Below are 17,956 nucleotides of genomic sequence, written 5' to 3' on the forward strand. Positions count from 1 at the left end.
TCTTAGTATGGGTTAGCTTTTTGCCTATCATCTAAAATCGTTAGTAAAATTTTAATAATTCAAAATAAAATTTTAAAATGAGGGTACTTGCCCGTGATATTTCCTTTCCTTAGAAATAGTATCTCTTCAAATGAACAACATTCCAATGTGAAGGTAGAATCTTGCCATCCATTATTTCCAGCTTGTATGCTCATTTTTCTACGATACCGTGAATCTTGTAAGGTCCTTCCCAAGTTTGACTTAACTTTCCTGCATTATCTGCTCTCGTTGATTGGAAAACCTTCTTGAGTACGAAGTCCCCAATCTTGAAGTATCTTAGACGAGCTTTCCGATTATAATATCGTTCCATAACTTGTTTTTGCGATGCCATCCTTATTAGTGTTGCTTCCCTCCTTTCTTCATGTAAATCTAGGTTTATTCGCATTTCTTCTTCGTTTGAATCCTTAGTTGCTTGTGTATATCTCGTGCTTGGTTCCCCTATCTCGACTGGGATCAAGGCTTCAGCTCCGTATACAAGTGAGAATGGTGTTTCGCCCGTACTTGTTTTTGTTGTTGTGTGGTAAGCCCACAAAACAACAGGTAACACCTTTGGCCAATTGCCTTTGGATTCCTCCAATATTTTCTTCAAATTGTTGATAATGACTTTATTCGTTGATTCTGCTTGTCCATTACCCACCGGATGGTAAGGCGTTGAAGTAATCCTTTTAATTTGCCAACTTTGAAAAATTTATGTGATTTGTGCACTTATAAATTGCAGGCCGTTTTCACATACTATTTCCTTTGGTACGCTGAATTGGCATATGATGTTTTGCCAAATGAAATCTCTAACCTCTTTTTCTCATACCTGTTTAAAAGCACCTGCTTCTACCCACTTAGTAAAGTAATCAGTGAGTACTAGCAAAAATCTTACGTTGCCTTTGGCCAGCGGTAGTGGTCCCACGATGTCCATCCCCCAGTTCATAAAAGGCCACGGTACAATGACCGAATGTAATAATTCTGCAGGTCTATGCATGTCGTCTCCGTATCTTGGCAATTGTCACATTTAGCCACAAATATTTTCGCTTCTTCTTCCATTTTGGGCCAATAATAGCCAGCTCTAATCATGGTTTTCACTAAGGATCTTCCTCCGGCATGATTTCCACAATGCCCTTCGTGTATTTCTCTCATCACATACTCTGTTTGATAAGGTCCGAGGCATCTTTCTAGGGGACCACCGAACATTCTACGATAAAGATTACCTTGCTTCAAACAATACCGAGCAGCTTTTTTACGAAGTGCTTGAGCCTTTGTCTTATCCTCAGGGACAATTCCATACTGCAAAAAAGTGACAATCTCGTTCCTCCAATCCCAAGTTAAATTATTGAAATTTACCTCGTTTTTGTCTTGATCAAGTACTGATTGAAATAGATGAATTACAGAAGCATTTTCATCATTTGTCACTTCTACTGTAGATGCAAGATTAGCTAGGGCATCTGCCTCAACATTTTCTTCTCTTGGTATCTACACAACTTTCCAAGTTTGGAATTGCTTAACTAGATCACGTGCCTTTTCCAGGTATTGCTGCATTCTTGTCTCTCTAGCTGTATAAGTCCCCAGCATTTGGTTAACTACGAGTTGCGAATCGCTTTTGATTACGACCTGTTCTATGATAAGCTCGCGTGCCAGTTCTAAACTTGCAATCACAGCTTCATACTCTGCCTCATTGTTAGTAACAGGGTGACATTTTATGGCTTGTCATATTTTTTCACCCGTAGATGGTACCAAAACAATTCCTAGACCTGCCCCTTTTACATTTGATGAACCATCAGTGAATAAAATCTAAGTTCCTTGATTAGACCCGTTGAATACTTGTAGTTCTTTTTCTACTTCTAGTTGCATCCCTTGGCTAAAATCGGCCAAAAGGTTTGCCAACACCTGTGACTTTATTGCAATTCTAGGTTGATATGTAATGTTATATTCACTCAATTCTATGGCCCACTTGGCTAACCTACCTGATAACTCATGTTTATGTAATATATTACGCAGGGGACAGACAGTTACTACAGATATGGGGTGGCATTGAAAATAAGGTCTTAATTTCCTAGATGTCATAATTAATGCAAGTGCAAGTTTTTCTAGATGAGGATATCGAGTCTCAGCATCTAATAATGACTTACTAACATAGTGAATTGGAGACTGTTTACCTTGGTCTTCACGAACCAAAACAGCACTCACCGCTACTTCTGAAACAACAAGGTAGATAATAACTTTTCCCCATCTTTTGGTTTTGCAAGCAACAGTGAATTTGACAAGTATACTTTCAAATTTTTGAGTGCTTGATGACATTCTTCAGACCATTCGAACTGATCCTGCTTTTTTAGAGCTGAAAAGAACTTAAAGCATTTTTCTGATGATTTGGAAATAAATATTTCCAAGGCTGCAATTCTTCCCGTTAGTCTCTATACCTCTCTTTTACTTGTAAGTATATCAGGAATTTCCTCAATAGCTTTAATCTATGTGGGATTTACTTCAGTGCCACGGTTAGAAACAAGAAATCCCAAAAACTTACCTGATGAAATGCTAAATGCACATTTCTCGGGATTTAGCTTCATGTTAAATTTACGGAGAATCTGAAATATATCAGACAGGTGTTGAATATGATCCCCTGCCTGTTGAGATTTGACCAACATATCATCTATGTAGACTTCCATAGTTTTTCCTAAATGTTCTTGGAATATTTTGGTCACCAACCTTTGATATGTGGCTCCAGCATTTTTGAGGCCAAGTGGCATTACTTTGTAATAGCAAGTCCCCCTGTCTGTTATAAATGAAATTTTTCCTCATCTAGCGGATCCATTTTTATTTGGTTATACCCTGAATATGCATCTAAAAAACTTAACAATTCATGTCTTGCAGTAGCATCAATTAGTTGATCTATATGCGGTAATGGAAAAGAATCTTTAGGACAAGCTTTATTTAGGTTAGTATAATCTACACAAACTCGCCACTTACCATTCTTTTTTGGTATTACTACAGTATTAGCTAACCAATTTGGATATTTTACCTCGCGGATAGACCCAAGTTTTAAAAGTTTTTGCAACTCATCTTGAATCAACTGATTTTTGAAATATCCTTGCTTTCTTTTCTTTTGTTTGACAGGTGGATATGGTGGATCTTAATTTAATTTGTGAGTCATTACTTCCGGGGGTATTTCTGTCATATCAGAATGGGACCAAGCAAAACAATCCACGTTAGTTTTCAAGAATTCAGTCAACTTACCTTTCACTTTGTGGCTTAGGTTGACCCCAATGTAGACTTTCCTTTCAGGCCAAGGTGTGACTAATTCTACAGCTTCCAACTCCTCAATCATCATTTTGATGTTTTCATTTTCTTCCAGTTCTTGGATGGAATCGGGCCTCGAGTCTACATTTCCGCCCGTGTTCAGTAGAGGCTTGTGTTGCAGCATCCTCAACTAGATTCTGTAATTGCTATTTTTCTTCATTTTTTGTGCTTGAATCTGCTACTGAGTTGATGCTCCTAGATGTTTGTTGATCACCACGGATTTGAGGTATTTCCCATTGTGAAGGAAATTTAATAACTTGATGTAGGGGATATGGCACAGTATCCATTTCGTGAATCCATGGTCTTCCGAGAATTATATTATAAGCCATATCCATCTCTACCACCTGAAATTTTGTATCTTTGACAACTCCTTCTGCGAATGTTGTGAGTATCACCTCCCCTTTTGTTACGACGCTTGAATTGTCAAAACCAGATAAAGTATGCGCTTTGGGTACCAGCTTATCTTTGGCTTGCATTTCGTTTAACACTCTTAGCAAAATGATGTTCACGGAGCTACCTGGATCAATCAAAACTCATTTCACACTAGTGTCATGTACAACAACAACATCCCAGTATAATCCCACAAGTGGGGTCTGAGGAGGGTAATATGTACGTAGACATTTCCCTTACCCCGAGGGGCAGAGAGGCTGTTTCTAGGAGACCCTCGGCTCAAGAAAGCGAAGAGACGATATATTAGTACTATCAATAGACTCATAATAAAATAACATAAAATAAAATAACAACAATATAAGAAATATAGAAAGTACGAAAAAGATGGAAGATATAATAATATACTAGTGTCATGTACAAGTAGAGATATTACTAGTGCATCATTGTATGGAATTAGTACGCCATCTGCATCTGCATCATCGAATGTAATACTTTATTGTTCCAAAATATGTCGAACCCGCTTCCCGTGTGTGACTGTAACCTTTGAAACTTTCTTAGCTGCCGTATATGTCATGCCATTAATTTCTTCTCCTCCGCTTATAACATTAACGGTCCTTTTTGGTGAAGGAGGTTTAGGGGGCTCCTGCCTGTTCTTCATATATGCTTGCTTACCTTTTTCACTAAACAATTCGGTTAGATATCCTTTCTTTAAGAAATGATCAACTTCACCTTGCAACAATCTACAATTTGTCGTTTTGTGACCATAATCATTGTGAAACTCGCACCAGAAATCAGGAGTTTGTCTATTCGGGTTTGATCTGATTTCCTTTGGCCACCTCACCTTATCACCCATGTTTCTTAATCCTGCTACTAACTCTGATGTGCTAACATTGAAATTGTAATCGCCACATTTTTCCTTCGAGCCTCTATCATCATCTCGCGTCTCTCATGCGTTTCGCTTTTTTCCAAACCTTGATGATGAGCCTGACTCTCTATCTCTCGATCTATGATCGTACTTTGAATTATCCTGCTTTGAACGCGAGTCTCTTCCTGCTGGTCCCATGTAGGGCTCGTATCTATTTTTATCAGACCTTTTTCAGTTTCAGCACGTCTTGAACTTACCCTCTCCTCTTTTTGAGACCGAGAGATGATATCTTCTTCTATCCTCAACTTCATATTGTATCTGTTGTAAATATCATTCCAAGTTGTTGCTGAAAATTCACTTAGACTTTCCTTGAGTCGTCTCGTGGCTTCTGAACTTTTCTCATTTAAATTACTGGCAAAAGCCATAGCTTCCCAGTTATCAGGTACACGCGGCAACGTCATCTTTTCACGCTGGAATCTGTCTACGAATTCTCTGAGCAGCTCCAAATCTCCTTGCTTTATTTTGAAAATATCCTCCATTCCTTTTTCGACTTTTTGAGCTCCCGAGTTTACTTTGATAAATGAATCTGCAAGCTCAGCAAAAGAATTTATAGATTTTTCGGGTAAAAAATAATACCATGTTAATGCTCCCTTAGTGAGTGTTTCACCGAATTTTTTGACCAATACAGATTCAATTTCTTGTTTGGTCAAATCGTTTCCCTTAGTGAGCACCTATCCCTTCTTGTTTTCTTGGATCTCTGCCCGTGCCTGCTAGAGCTCGTGCCTCTTCAAATATCCTTCGCCAACTTTCATTCCTTTACCAGTCCACGTGCCATGACATGTCACCTCATAATTAATTCTATACATGAACTTAAATTTTCCCAATACACTTATTATTCCCTTGGTTTCTGTTGATGATATCGATATATTGTCTCTTTTCTCTTTTCGTGTTCTTGAGCCGAGGGTCTTTCGAAAATATCCTCTCTATTCCCTCGAGGTAGGGATAAGATCTGACATACACACTACCCTCTTCATACCCTTACTAGTAAGATTTTATTGGGTTATTGTTATTATTGCAAAGACGGATCTAAGATTTGAATGTTCAAGTTCGGAATTATACTCTTCCACAACTCATTAGTTTACTAGGTTCGAAATTTGTACTCATTTAATGAATTTTAAACAAATACAATATCCGATTGTAAACAATAATCGAAACATTCACCATACAAATATATTTCAAAATGTCAGCGACAATTCTTTTTCTGAGTGATTTTCTAAAAATATATATAGAGGATCGGAGAGTTAGTATGAATAATAAATTCATGAAAAAAAAATCTGTCGCTAAGTTACAATTAATATCTCTGCTATATTCTAAATGTTTGAATCACCTCCGAGATATTGTTTATTACAATCTTAAATATTATGAAATCACACTACCAGAAAACTGCCTCCAGAAATACCAACCGAAATCGGTCGGAAAATTGAAAAAACCGACTAATTTCTGATAGACTTTAGTCCGTCGAAATTAGGCTGATCGGTAATAAATAGAGACCGAAATTGATCGCAATTTTCGATCGATTTCGGTCAATTAATTAAATTTCACAAACGACCCAAAAAAGAAAATCTGTCGGAAAAATAATTATGCAATTAAAAAATGCACCATCTGAAAATCGAATCCGGGTTTGTACTGTGAAAAAAATACTATTCTACCGCTAGACCATTAGTACATTTTGCTTTAACATTTTATTTTATTTTATTTGTACTCTTTAATTGCATTTTCACGCGAAAATAACCTACTGATTTCGGTCGGTTTTATTAAAAATATAAAATTACCATCGAAGTCGGTCGGTTTTTTAAAATGACTGACTGAAATAACCGACCGATGTTGGTCAGTTTTTTTGAATTTAAATTTAAATTTAGTTTATATGAATAACCGACCGATTTCTTAAAAATAAATTTCGCGGAATGTTAAAATAGTTTTCAGCATTTTTGCGCAAAAAAAACCCGACCGAAGTTTATCGATTTCGTAAAAAAAAAGATAAAATATTTTGAAAAACCGACCGAAACTAAAGCCGGTCGGTTGATTTTGGCCGAATTTCTAGCTTTAATATTTAATATTTACGTGTATGTTTATAAAATAAAAAACGGGAAACGCCGTTGCCGGGGATCGAACCCGGGTCACCCGCGTGACAGGCGGGAATACTTACCACTATACTACAACGACTTTGTTGTTTGTTTGAAGGCAAGTTTAATTTAATATTCATTTCTGTATAGCTGTTTTTTCTTCATAAAATAGCACCAAGTAATAAGATTCAAAAATAAAAGAAGTAAATATGCGAAGAAATTAAGTGTCCGGATTCAACATATATATACATGAAATAAAGTTAACATTTTATAAACAATGTAATTTTAATTTTCGGAAAGGGGATTCGAATAAATCAACTAATGTGTACTCCAACTTCCTGGAAACGACATGAATTGATCAAGAAGATTTTATGATGTGTATACATGTTAAATTTCTTTTTATATTAATACATATAATTCAAGCCTATAAAAGTAATTAATTTTTTGGACCTATAGAGTTCGCCCATGTTATAACTAGTTCGGATGTAATTTCACTAGACAAAATTTATATATTATTCCATGCAAATACTATGAGAGTCATGAATTATGACCTAAAAATTCAAAAACGTTACATTTGAGATTTCAACCTATATTTTTCTTATGTTAAGGTAGGGATAAAGTCTGGGTACACTCTATCCTCTCCAGACATCACTAGTGAGATTACACTAGATTGTTGTTGATGTTGTTGTTGTATAATCAAAAAAATTAAGAGAATCAAATTCAAAATTTTATGCATATATACAAAAATTAATGTTATCTTGTTTACGTAGTGTAACTTTCCAACGAATTCAATTCTCACTCATTGCATACAACTCTGTACAATATGCATGTCCAACTAGTTTTTACAACTTGATTACCCTCTCAAAGTACGTGGCTTAAGTAGCTAAGGATTTCCTAGTCGAATTACAGCTTGTTTGGATGGTTGTTACCAGTTGTATCGTATCGTATTGTATTGTTACTTTAAATACAATGTTTGTTTTGAATGTTATTTAAATTTTATTGTATCGTATCGTTAAATCCGTCGTTACGTAACGATGAAATGTGTCACTTTATGTAACGACCGATTTGGTGTGGTCGCGTCGTTTCCTTGTGTTTTTCTCTCAATCTCACCCTTCATTATTATTAAATAATTTTATTTTATCATTAACCCTACCCTTTTATATACCATCTCATAATTTTTCTTTATAATATTGCAAGTTTATTCATCATATTACTGGTGCATGATACCATGAAACGACGACAAAACAACACAATCCATCCAAACATTGCATTCATCAAACGATACAATACAATACAATACAATACGATACATTATGAAACGATAGATAACAATCATCCAAACAAGCTGTTAGAGAAACTTGCAATAATTTGATGTGATTATAAAAAAGATTTCTTGCCCGTTAATGATTAATTTCATAAAATTTCTAAAATCAACCTTAATTTGTAAAGGGCGATTAAATTAATTCTATCATTTGTGAAGGGTGAATATCAATTTTCCTTTAAAAATTAAATTCCCTCTTCAACCTTGAACAATAAACATAACACATAAATACTCCTTTTGATTTATTTTATATGATCTTATTTGGACTCCTGTTTAAGAAAGAAAAAAAAGAATAGTTGAGTCTTTTGGTGCCATAATATTTAATGTGGCTATAAAACTTGTGACTTTTTTCTCGGACGGTCTTATTTTCAAGCTTCCACGATTGATCCAGATTTTTCATTTTCATAAAGCTTTAAGTAGGTGTTTGGACATAAGAATTGTAAAATTCCAAAAAATGGTGAAATTTTTTTCAAGTGAAAATGGTATTTGAAATTTAGAGTTGCGCTTGGACATAAAATTCAGTTTTTGAAGTTTTGTGAGTAATTTGAGTGAAAATTTTGAAAAATAGTTTTTTGGAGTTTTTCAAATTTTTGAAAAATTTTCAAAATGCATCTTCAAGTGAAAATTGGAAAATTTATGAACAAACACTGATTTCGAAAAAAAATTATGTCCAAACGGGCTCTAACTTTTCTCCCGTGAGAATTTAAGGTTAAGTTATTTTCAAAATTATAAAAGAGTCATTTAAAAAAAATATACTTAAAAACAAATCTATTAAAATATAGTCACATAAATTGAATGGAAGGACCATAATTGAAGAATTTTAACTTGATGGAACTCAATTAGAACTCTATGGCTTTCCTACAACAATAAGCATCACAAGGGTTTAGGAGGGGTTTTCAGGATTACGGCTTTTGACGGTTGTTTCTTTCCCATGTTTATCCGCCGTCTAATTCCTCCTAAAACCCTCTACATAGTCTCCTTACACCGGCAGTGGTCAGCTCGGAATCTCCGTTCCATTCACAATGCACACCAAGTGTTTGATAAAAGTCTTAAACCAGCTCTTGTTTCCATTCACCAATCCATGCTCAATTGGATACACCAAAACCGTAAAATTGAAGCTCTTAAGCTATTCAAGAATCAGCTCCAAATGGGTATCTCAGAAATCGATGAAGTTGCAATAGCCTTAGCTCTAAAGGGTTGTCGTGAAAATGTAAATCTTGGGTCTCAAATCCACAGCTTGGCCATTACCAGTGGGTTCATTTCATTTACAACAGTCCCAAATTCATTAATGAGCATGTACTGTAAAAATGGACATTTTAATAAGGCTTTGTGTGTGTTTAACAGCCTTGATTTTCCTGATAGAGTTTCTTATAATACCCTGCTTTCGGGTTTTGAAAATGGTAAAGAGGCATTGAGTTTTGCTCTTTGGATGCATTCCATTGGGTTTATGTTTGATGCTGTGAGTTATACTACTGCTCTTAGTCATTGCACGAATGAAGAGGAATTTCGCTTTGGTATCCAATTGCATTCTCTTGTTCTGAAGTTCGGATTGGAGAATGACGTTTTCGTTGGGAATGCACTTGTGACTATGTATTCGAAGTGGGGTAGTAATATGGCGGAAGCTGAAAGAGTGTTTTATGAAATGTTGCATAAAGATTTGGTTTCGTGGAATGCATTGCTCTCGGGCTATGCACAGGAAGGGAGTTACTCGTGCCAAGCCACTTTGGGGTTTAGGGAAATGATGAAGGCAGGAGTGAAACCTGATCATGTGTCATTCACCAGTGCTGTATCTGCTTGTGGACAGGAAAGATCTTTGGATCTTGCGAAGCAGATACATGGTTTGGTTATTAAGATGGCGTATGGTACTCATGTTTCAGTGTGTAATGTTTTGATATCGTTGTACTATAAGTGTGATGTCACCGAAGATGCAAATAAGGTTTTCCAAAGTATGACGGAACGTAACGTAGTGTCTTGGACGACAATGCTTTCCATCAATGATGAAAGTGCTGTATCTGTTTTTAATGGGATGCGGAGGGATGGGGTTTACCCTAATCACGTTACTTTTGTTGGATTAATTCATTCTATAACTGTCAAGAGTTCGTTACCAGAGGGCCAAATGATTCACGGATGTTGTTTAAAAACGAACTTCTTCTCAGAACTAAATGTTGCTAATAGCTTCATTAGCATGTATGCTAAGTTTGAATTAATGGAAGACGTGTTTAAGGTTTTTGAAGAGCTCGACCAGAGAGATCTCATATCGTGGAACGCATTGATTTCTGCATATGCTCAAAATGGAATGTCTCGAGAAGCTTTACAAACATTCTTGTCAGCATCAATGAAGTTGCTACCTAATGAATACACGTTTGGCAGTGTCTTGAGCGCGATCGCCTCATCTGAGTGCATTTCTTTAAAGCACGGCCAGCGATGCCATGCTTGTTTGATTAAGCGGGGTTTCAACAGGAATCCAATTGTTTCAGGTGCTCTTCTTGACATGTATGCTAAACGTGGGAGTATCGCTGAATCTCGAGGAGTTTTCTATGAGATAGCTGACAGGAGCCAAGTTTCGTGGACTGCTATTATTTCTGCTCATTCGAGGCATGGAGATTATGAATCGGTAATGGCTTTGTTTAAGGAGATGAGGAAGAAAGGCGTGAGTCCTGACTCAATAACTTTTCTTTCTATACTCACAGCATGTGGTCGAAAAGGGATGGTTGATATGGGAGTAGATATTTTCAATTCCATGGTTAGAGATTACTCCATTGAACCATCTTCAGAGCACTATTCTTGTATGGTGGATATGTTTGGTCGGGCGGGGAGGTTAAAGGAGGCTGAAATATTTTTGGTTCAGATTCCAGGAGGACCTGGATTGTCTGTGTTGCAAAGCTTACTTGGTGCATGTAGGATTTATGGAAATGTGGAGATGGCAACAAAAGTAGCCAATACTTTGATTGCATTAGAACCGGAGCAGTCAGGTTCATATGTCTTGATGTCGAATTTGTTTGCAGAGAAGGGGCAATGGGAAAAGGTAGCAAACATCAGAAAAGGAATGAGAGACAAGGGAGTGAGGAAAGAGATAGGATTCAGCTGGGTAGATGTAATAGGTAGCATTGATTGTTCTTTAAATTTGCATGGATTTTCATCGGATGACAAGTCTCACCCCCAGACCGAGGAGATATATAGGATGGCAGAATGGATTGGTTCAGAGCTGAAGTATTTGGAGCACGAAGAAGAAGAGAGCGAGTCTGTGGCATTAGCGTGTATAATATGAGTTCCTTAAAAAACTTGCTGGAACCTATTAAGCTGCTGCAGTTGAGAACCATGCTATTTTCTTGGTCACATTGTGGTTGATGTTGGTGCTGGTAGTTGCATTTTGTCATTATTTGAAGCTCAGGCGATCTACTTGTAGCAATGCATTTTGTGCTTTTCGGTGAACGATATCAACATCTGCTGATATACTCTATCTTTTCTTTTTCCCACCTATCTCTCAAACCAAAAAACTCTCTCAGGCCGGTACAAAGCACGTTTATGCCATATAGGCTTCTGAAATGGCTGACTATGCCAGGAGACTTATTGCTGGAAATCCATCACCGAGTAAAAAGTTACTGTAAGTGTTCTTTTTTACTTGTTTAAGCTGACCCCAACTAGTATGCGATTGAGGTGTTGTTGATTGATTGATTGTTCTTTTGCCTTATTTGGGTGTCTTTTCCAGTGCTATTCTACATATTCATATAGTATCTTGGTTGTGCTTCTTATTCTTTTTTGTATGTCTTCTATTCATGATGTTTAGGTAGTCAAAAGAAAAGGTTGAAGAGGTAGAATTACCTGAGAAAGCTGATATTTTGATCTCTGAGCCAATGGGTAAGCTTATCTAGTTAGTCTTGTTCTTAATATTTGATAGATCGATCATGTTAACTTCCTAGATAGAGCATTGTGTTGGTATACTTTGGTCATGCTGCGAGCTTGTTAAAGTTACTCTCTTGGAGTGACGACTAAAGTTCTTTATGAAACTTATCTACAGCTATGTGAGTGATACAGTGCTCATACCTTACAGGTACTTGATTAGTTAAAGAAAGAATGCTGGAGTCTTATGGGGGGCTTTGGTCCAGTTATAAGAGCATAGCACATACATGTGTGGGTTAGGCGCACGTCACAGGTTCGAACCCTTCTGCATACAAAAGTCTGGTATTTAAGTGGAGTAGTATAGAAGGGTGGGCTCATTATTGGCCGAGTTCTGAACCGTGCACCATTGACCCGCAGGGAATTCTCAAGAATTCTGGAGTCTTGTATGATTGCAAGACCAATTTTTTGTTCAAAATCTTTAATTTGCTTGTATACAGGGTTTTCCATCAGTAATAAAAATTGTTTACCTTATAATTTAGTCTTCCTACACTAATCAATATGGATCCCAAGGGCACCTACAGAGGTCTTTATGGTTGGCGGCTAGAGGAGCGATTTTGACTGCCAAAAATTTGAGTTAGAGGAGGGTCTCCTATGTTAGTTGGTGTTTCACGTGCACGAATTTGAGAGGATGTGGATCACCTTCTATTGTGAGATGGCATTCTGATTATGGTGGGAGATTTTGAGATGGTTTGGGTTAGTGTGGACCATGCTGAGTATAATGAAGGATGCTCGATTTAGCTAGGCATTTAGAAGACGGAAGAGAAGAGAAGAGAAGACATAGAGCGTAGGATATTGCTCCGTTGGCTTTAATGTGAGTTGTACGGAGTGAGAGAAATAAGAGAGCGTTTGAGGGAAGTGAGTTTGCTTTTGTACATTTGAAGAAAATTTCTTATCTTTGATATCTTTTTGGTACACCCATAAGGTTCCTATTTAAATTGAAGAATGGGTGTCTTCAGCAGAGAACCATTCATTTTTGTAGGTTCTCTACATTTTGGTATACTTCTATAGGGGAGTTTATCCCCCATTATTAATGAATTTCTTCCTTGTTCAAGAAAAATTCTCATTATTCAGCATTTGCTAATGTTTTGTTTCCTTAGTGTAGAATATAATGTCCTGAATTTCTGCAGACAGCTCAAGTCTTTTTTGCCAAAAAAGACTTCATTTTAAGATGCATTCAATAGAATCATGAAAGGATTTTTTGATCGGTATAGATTCTTGTTTTTTCTTCTCCTTTTTGTAATACAATAGTTATCTTTTCGATTTCAAGCGGAGTCGAATCCTTGCGACAAAAAAATACTAGGTGATTTTTCGCATCTGTCTAAGCATAGCAGAATTATCTAGTAACCGTACTAGTTGTATAACAGATATCCGATGAAATGGTCGAGGTGCGTGCAACTCGGTCCAATTACTACCGTTATTAAAAACTTCTCTAGTTTCATCTATGCCTGCTACCTCCCACGAGTAAAAGTACCGATTAAATTTGCCCATAAAGACTTAGGCGAATGGAAAGAAATCAAAAACATTTTTTTAGCGCACTTGGGCACATCCTTTTAGAATTTAAAAGAAAAACAATAATAAAAGGGAAAACGAGGTGAACGAACTTCATTCAAAGAAGAAATTAAACCAACTAGGAATATCATTAATTGGCTTTAGTTTGCGTACATTAATCCTCATTTTCACTTTGTTAGTGACACAATCAAGGGGTCATTATCACTGAGATTAGAGAATGTAAGGGATAAGGCAATTCCCCTCCGTTGTGTTAATTATGTTTAATATATCAAGGGAATTGATCCTTTATTCCTAGATGTATATTACTTTATTCTCAATATATGAATGTAATTGGTCTAATAAATCAAATTAACTTTTTAAAAATTTGATTTTGGGGGAATAAACGTAAACAAACCAAATCAATATCTCTTTTAGCTTATTCTCTTTTATAGCCAAATATACACTAGCGATATTGTCTGTTTTGGGTCTAGGCCCGTACGGTGCCACATATCATTCAGTATTGCACGCGAAGTGGCTCTAATATCATATGTAATAGCCCAACCTACTAGTGATATTGTCCGCTTTGGGCCTAGGCCCGCACGAGTTTAAAACGCGTCACTAGAGTTTAAAATATGTCTACTTATATACTCAGTATCTCTCCCGTGTTTTGTCAATGTGGAATTCGCGTAGGGTGTCACAGAAGGAAAAATCCCAATCAAATTCTTGAACAAATACTATACGTATCTTTTAAAAAAGCTCTCACTTTTTGCATATCCAATGAGATTTATACAGTATAATATGGAGAATAGATTCACTACTAATTTAAGGTGAAGAATACGATTAAGAAAGAGTGTTGATGCTTATTTGTCACTTTATTAAGAGAAAATTCCATTCGTTAACTAAACAAAACATATATGTATAGCTGGCCAAAGAAAGTAAAGGTATCATAAAATTCTCTTTTACCAATGCAAAAAGCAATTAGCTTGTGAATCAAGCCTTCTAATATATGAGATTAGAGTATGTAATCATCATCTAATTATGAGATGCCTTAAAATCTTTATACGCAAGAATCATTTTGCTAATGTATATCTTGATCGTGATTACATATTGTGCCATTTGATCCTATTATATTATATTGTTATTGATACTATTTGTTACTTTATTTTTTTTTTTTTAGCCGAGGGTCTATCGGAAATAATCTCTCTACCTTCATAAGATAGGAATAAAGTCTGCGTACACATTACCTTCCCTAAACCCCACCGGTGAGATTATACTAATTTTTTTTGTTTATTGTTGTTATTGTATATCGTGATCGTGAAAAATATTGAAAATTTGTTTTTTTTCTTCTTTTGGTATTTGTCTAGTGAGTACACCACTTTTTAAAAGGTAAAGTTTTGCCAACTTTGCATGCATGTAATTTTCAGGAGGGCATCAAAATTCAAAACCCTTTTTTCTTCGATTAAGAATGCATCACTACTTTTTTGCTTGTAGAATATAAGGTTTATATAAATCTCCAAATAATAAGGAGATGATCAAATTGTTAAGGAAATTGTAGAACTCGTTTTTATACCTTGAGAATAAGATAAAACATCAAAACGGAGTGACTATGTTGCAATAACACAATAAAATGTTTGCAGGGAACCTTGGAGTAACAGTAAAGTTGTTTTCATGTGACCTATACGTCATGAGTTCGAGCCGTGGAAGTAGCCACTAATGTTTGCATTAGGTTAGTTTGTCTACATCATACCACTTGGGTGCGGCCCTCTTCGGATCCAGTGTGAATCTCGGATGCCCTGTGCACCAAGCTGTCTTTTTAACGGAATAAAATATTTATACTACCAAAGATTGTGATGGGATGAATAGGACCCTGATCTCCATCCTTTTAAGTTCGAGTCTTTAGAATGAAAAAAATTCTAATAAAATGCGCTTTCCCTATACCTTACCTTATGCGAATCCCGATTAGTCATAATCTGAATACAGGGTCAGTCCGGCAGAGTTAGAGTGTTCCGAGCAGGTTCGGCTGAACCCAGTAGCTTTGATTCGAATCCTATATTTGTCTTTAAAAATTAAATATATATATATATATATATATATAATATTAATTTAGAACTCAGTAACTTAAAACAACTAGAATTCCGAACCCATAAACTTGAAGTTTTGGTTCCGCTTCTGTCCAAATAGTACAAGACACTAAGTGGGATACATATTTGCCACTTGTTTTACATCATTGAATGCGTAATGTATACATTGTGCAAGAATATTATCTTGTTTCGTGTGGCTTTAACTTTTGGCTTAGCTTTTAGGGGAGAGCTTGGAATTTGTACACAGAGATAAGCCAAATTCTTCCCTAACGAGGGAACCAAGGTCTTACCATACATCCGATAACCATAAAAATGTATAATAATTGTATTATATTTTTTGTGGATAATATACAAAAATGTGTATATATATAAAAATATACATTTTTCGCCTATTATTTTGAAGCGGCTATACAGAATCAAGAGTCCCTCTTATTCCTTTCCAGCTTCTGCTACAACATGTTGGAAATTTCGTCTCCCTTTGACATATGAAATATCTCCTATAGATTAATGTAATTTTCTCTCTATATAGTACATTCTAATGTTATCATTGCATCTTTTCGAACAAAGTAAAGGCACAACCTATACACAAAGTGTTAGATCTGAATTTAATGATGCAAATAATATATCTGTGCAGGAACTCAAGGAAGCATCCAAGATTGAAGGAATCAAGAGGAAGGAAAACATCCAAGATTGAAGGAATCAAGAGGAAGGAATCAATTAACCATCTGGAGATTCAGAATCAATCAGAGATTGATTTAAATGGAAAAGAATCAATCGAAGATCTTGCTAGATAATCAATCAAGCTGCTATTTTAAGAAAGAGCAATAATCAAGGAGTAAAACTCGCATTATCAAAGCCTGTAGAAGGAAAGCTATCAATGAGGAAGAGCAATGGCAAGCTGCTAATTTCAGAAGGACCAATAATCAAGGAGTAAAACTCGCTCATCAAGATCTGTAGAAGGAAAGCTATCAATGCCCTCTCATCAAGGAAGAGCAACGACAAATAACCTTATTCTTGGAAAGAATCAATCTCTTTCCAAGGATCAAATCTCTTGGATTGTCAAATCTCTTCAGCAAACGGCCTCCTACAAAGTATTTATACACATCCTTAAGGCTTAGACAAACATACTTTGATCGAACCAAACACTATCTCTTTGTTCTACTGCAAACAAATATTGTAGCTCTCTAAGACCTGTTGTGTAACAAGTTAGAGAAGAAAGAGAGAACAACACTGGTGAGGCATTGCATCAAAAGAGAAGAGTGATATAGGAACTAAGCTATCACGTCATTTCCATTGTACTCGAAGAAACGCATTCACTAAAGAGAAATACCTTGCAACCCAAGGGGACTGGACTGAGATTCACATTGAATCCGAACCAGTATAAAAATTCCGGTGTCTTTAATTCCTGCATTTACTTTCATCATCTTATATTTTGTTATTACAACCATTAGTTTATTGCATCTAGTCGACTAATTGGAAAATCAGTCAACTAACAGAGATTAAGTTTAAAAATATACAATTTACCCCCCCCCCTCCTGTACTTTCAATTGGTATAAGAGCAAGGCTCACATTTTTCTTTTGCTTAACAGTTTGTGAGAAAAAATTATGGCAAATCAAGTTATCATAGGAGCTCTCTTCCAGGAAGGAACTTCACAAGTTAGACCACCATATTTCAATGGACAATATTTCTCTCACTAGAAAGTGCGTATGGAGATCTATGCCAAGGCATATGATGTTAAAGTTTGGAGAGTCATCAAAAAGGGGAACTATCCCCTGCCAGTTGCTACTCCACCACTTGTTGATCCTGAAGATATAGACTCAAATATAAAAGAGCAAATGGAAGTGATACAAGTTAACAATAAAGCGAGAAACCTGCTTTATAATGCCATAAGTGGTGAAGAGTATGAGAAAATCTCTAGCTGTGAGACAACCAGAGAAATGTGGGACAAGATTGAGGTTACATATGAAGGAACCAACAAAGTAAAGGAAACACATATCAACATGTTGGTTCATGATTACGAACTCTTTTCAATGAAAGAAGGAGAGTCTATTGAAGAGATGTTTTCCAGATTCAGCAAAATAATTAGCGATCTAAAAGCATTTGGAAAACCATATACGAGTGGTGATCAAGTTAGAAAAATTCTCAGAAGCCTACCAACCACTTGCCAGACTAAAGTAGTCACACTTGAATCTCTGGATCTAAATAATTTATCCTATGATTAACTACGAGGAGAACTCATAGCCTTTGAAAAGACACATCTCAAGAAGACTAGTCAAGAAAAAAAAAAGGAAAACAGTCGCATACAAGGCCTCAACTGAAGTAGTTGAAAATAAAATCGATGATGATCCTGAAGCTCTACAATAAGATATTGCTATGCTATCAAGAAACATGAATGACTTAACGAGAAGATTCAGAAATACGAGAAAAGGAAGAATTCCACCTAGGCGATCCAGGCAATACAACGAA

General features: G+C 36.1%; 1 protein-coding gene and 1 non-coding gene across 4 annotated transcripts; one reads left to right on the forward strand and one right to left on the reverse strand.

Annotated features, from left to right (window-relative positions):
- Positions 1-6,727: 6,727 nt before the first annotated feature.
- TRNAD-GUC (transfer RNA aspartic acid (anticodon GUC)) lies at positions 6,728-6,799 on the reverse strand. Its single transcript has one exon. It is a non-coding gene; the product is annotated as a tRNA-Asp (tRNA).
- Positions 6,800-8,844: 2,045 nt separating this feature from the next.
- Positions 8,845-12,675, forward strand: LOC104229634 (pentatricopeptide repeat-containing protein At4g32430, mitochondrial). Of its 3 annotated transcripts, XM_009782298.2 has the most exons (4): positions 8,845-11,624; positions 11,808-11,878; positions 12,072-12,173; positions 12,278-12,675. In XM_009782298.2, the coding sequence occupies exon 1, from the start codon at positions 8,952-8,954 to the stop codon at positions 11,286-11,288; it is 2,337 nt and encodes a 778-aa protein (XP_009780600.1). In that variant the 5' UTR covers positions 8,845-8,951; the 3' UTR covers positions 11,289-11,624; positions 11,808-11,878; positions 12,072-12,173; positions 12,278-12,675. The 3 variants fall into 3 exon arrangements, with proteins under 3 accessions (XP_009780600.1, XP_009780599.1, XP_009780601.1); XM_009782297.2 differs by having other exon boundaries at positions 12,072-12,675; XM_009782299.2 differs by having other exon boundaries at positions 11,812-11,878; positions 12,072-12,675.
- Positions 12,676-17,956: the final 5,281 nt, after the last annotated feature.

This window comes from Nicotiana sylvestris, chromosome 10 (assembly GCF_000393655.2).
Source record: "Nicotiana sylvestris chromosome 10, ASM39365v2, whole genome shotgun sequence".
NCBI lineage: Eukaryota > Viridiplantae > Streptophyta > Magnoliopsida > Solanales > Solanaceae > Nicotiana > Nicotiana sylvestris.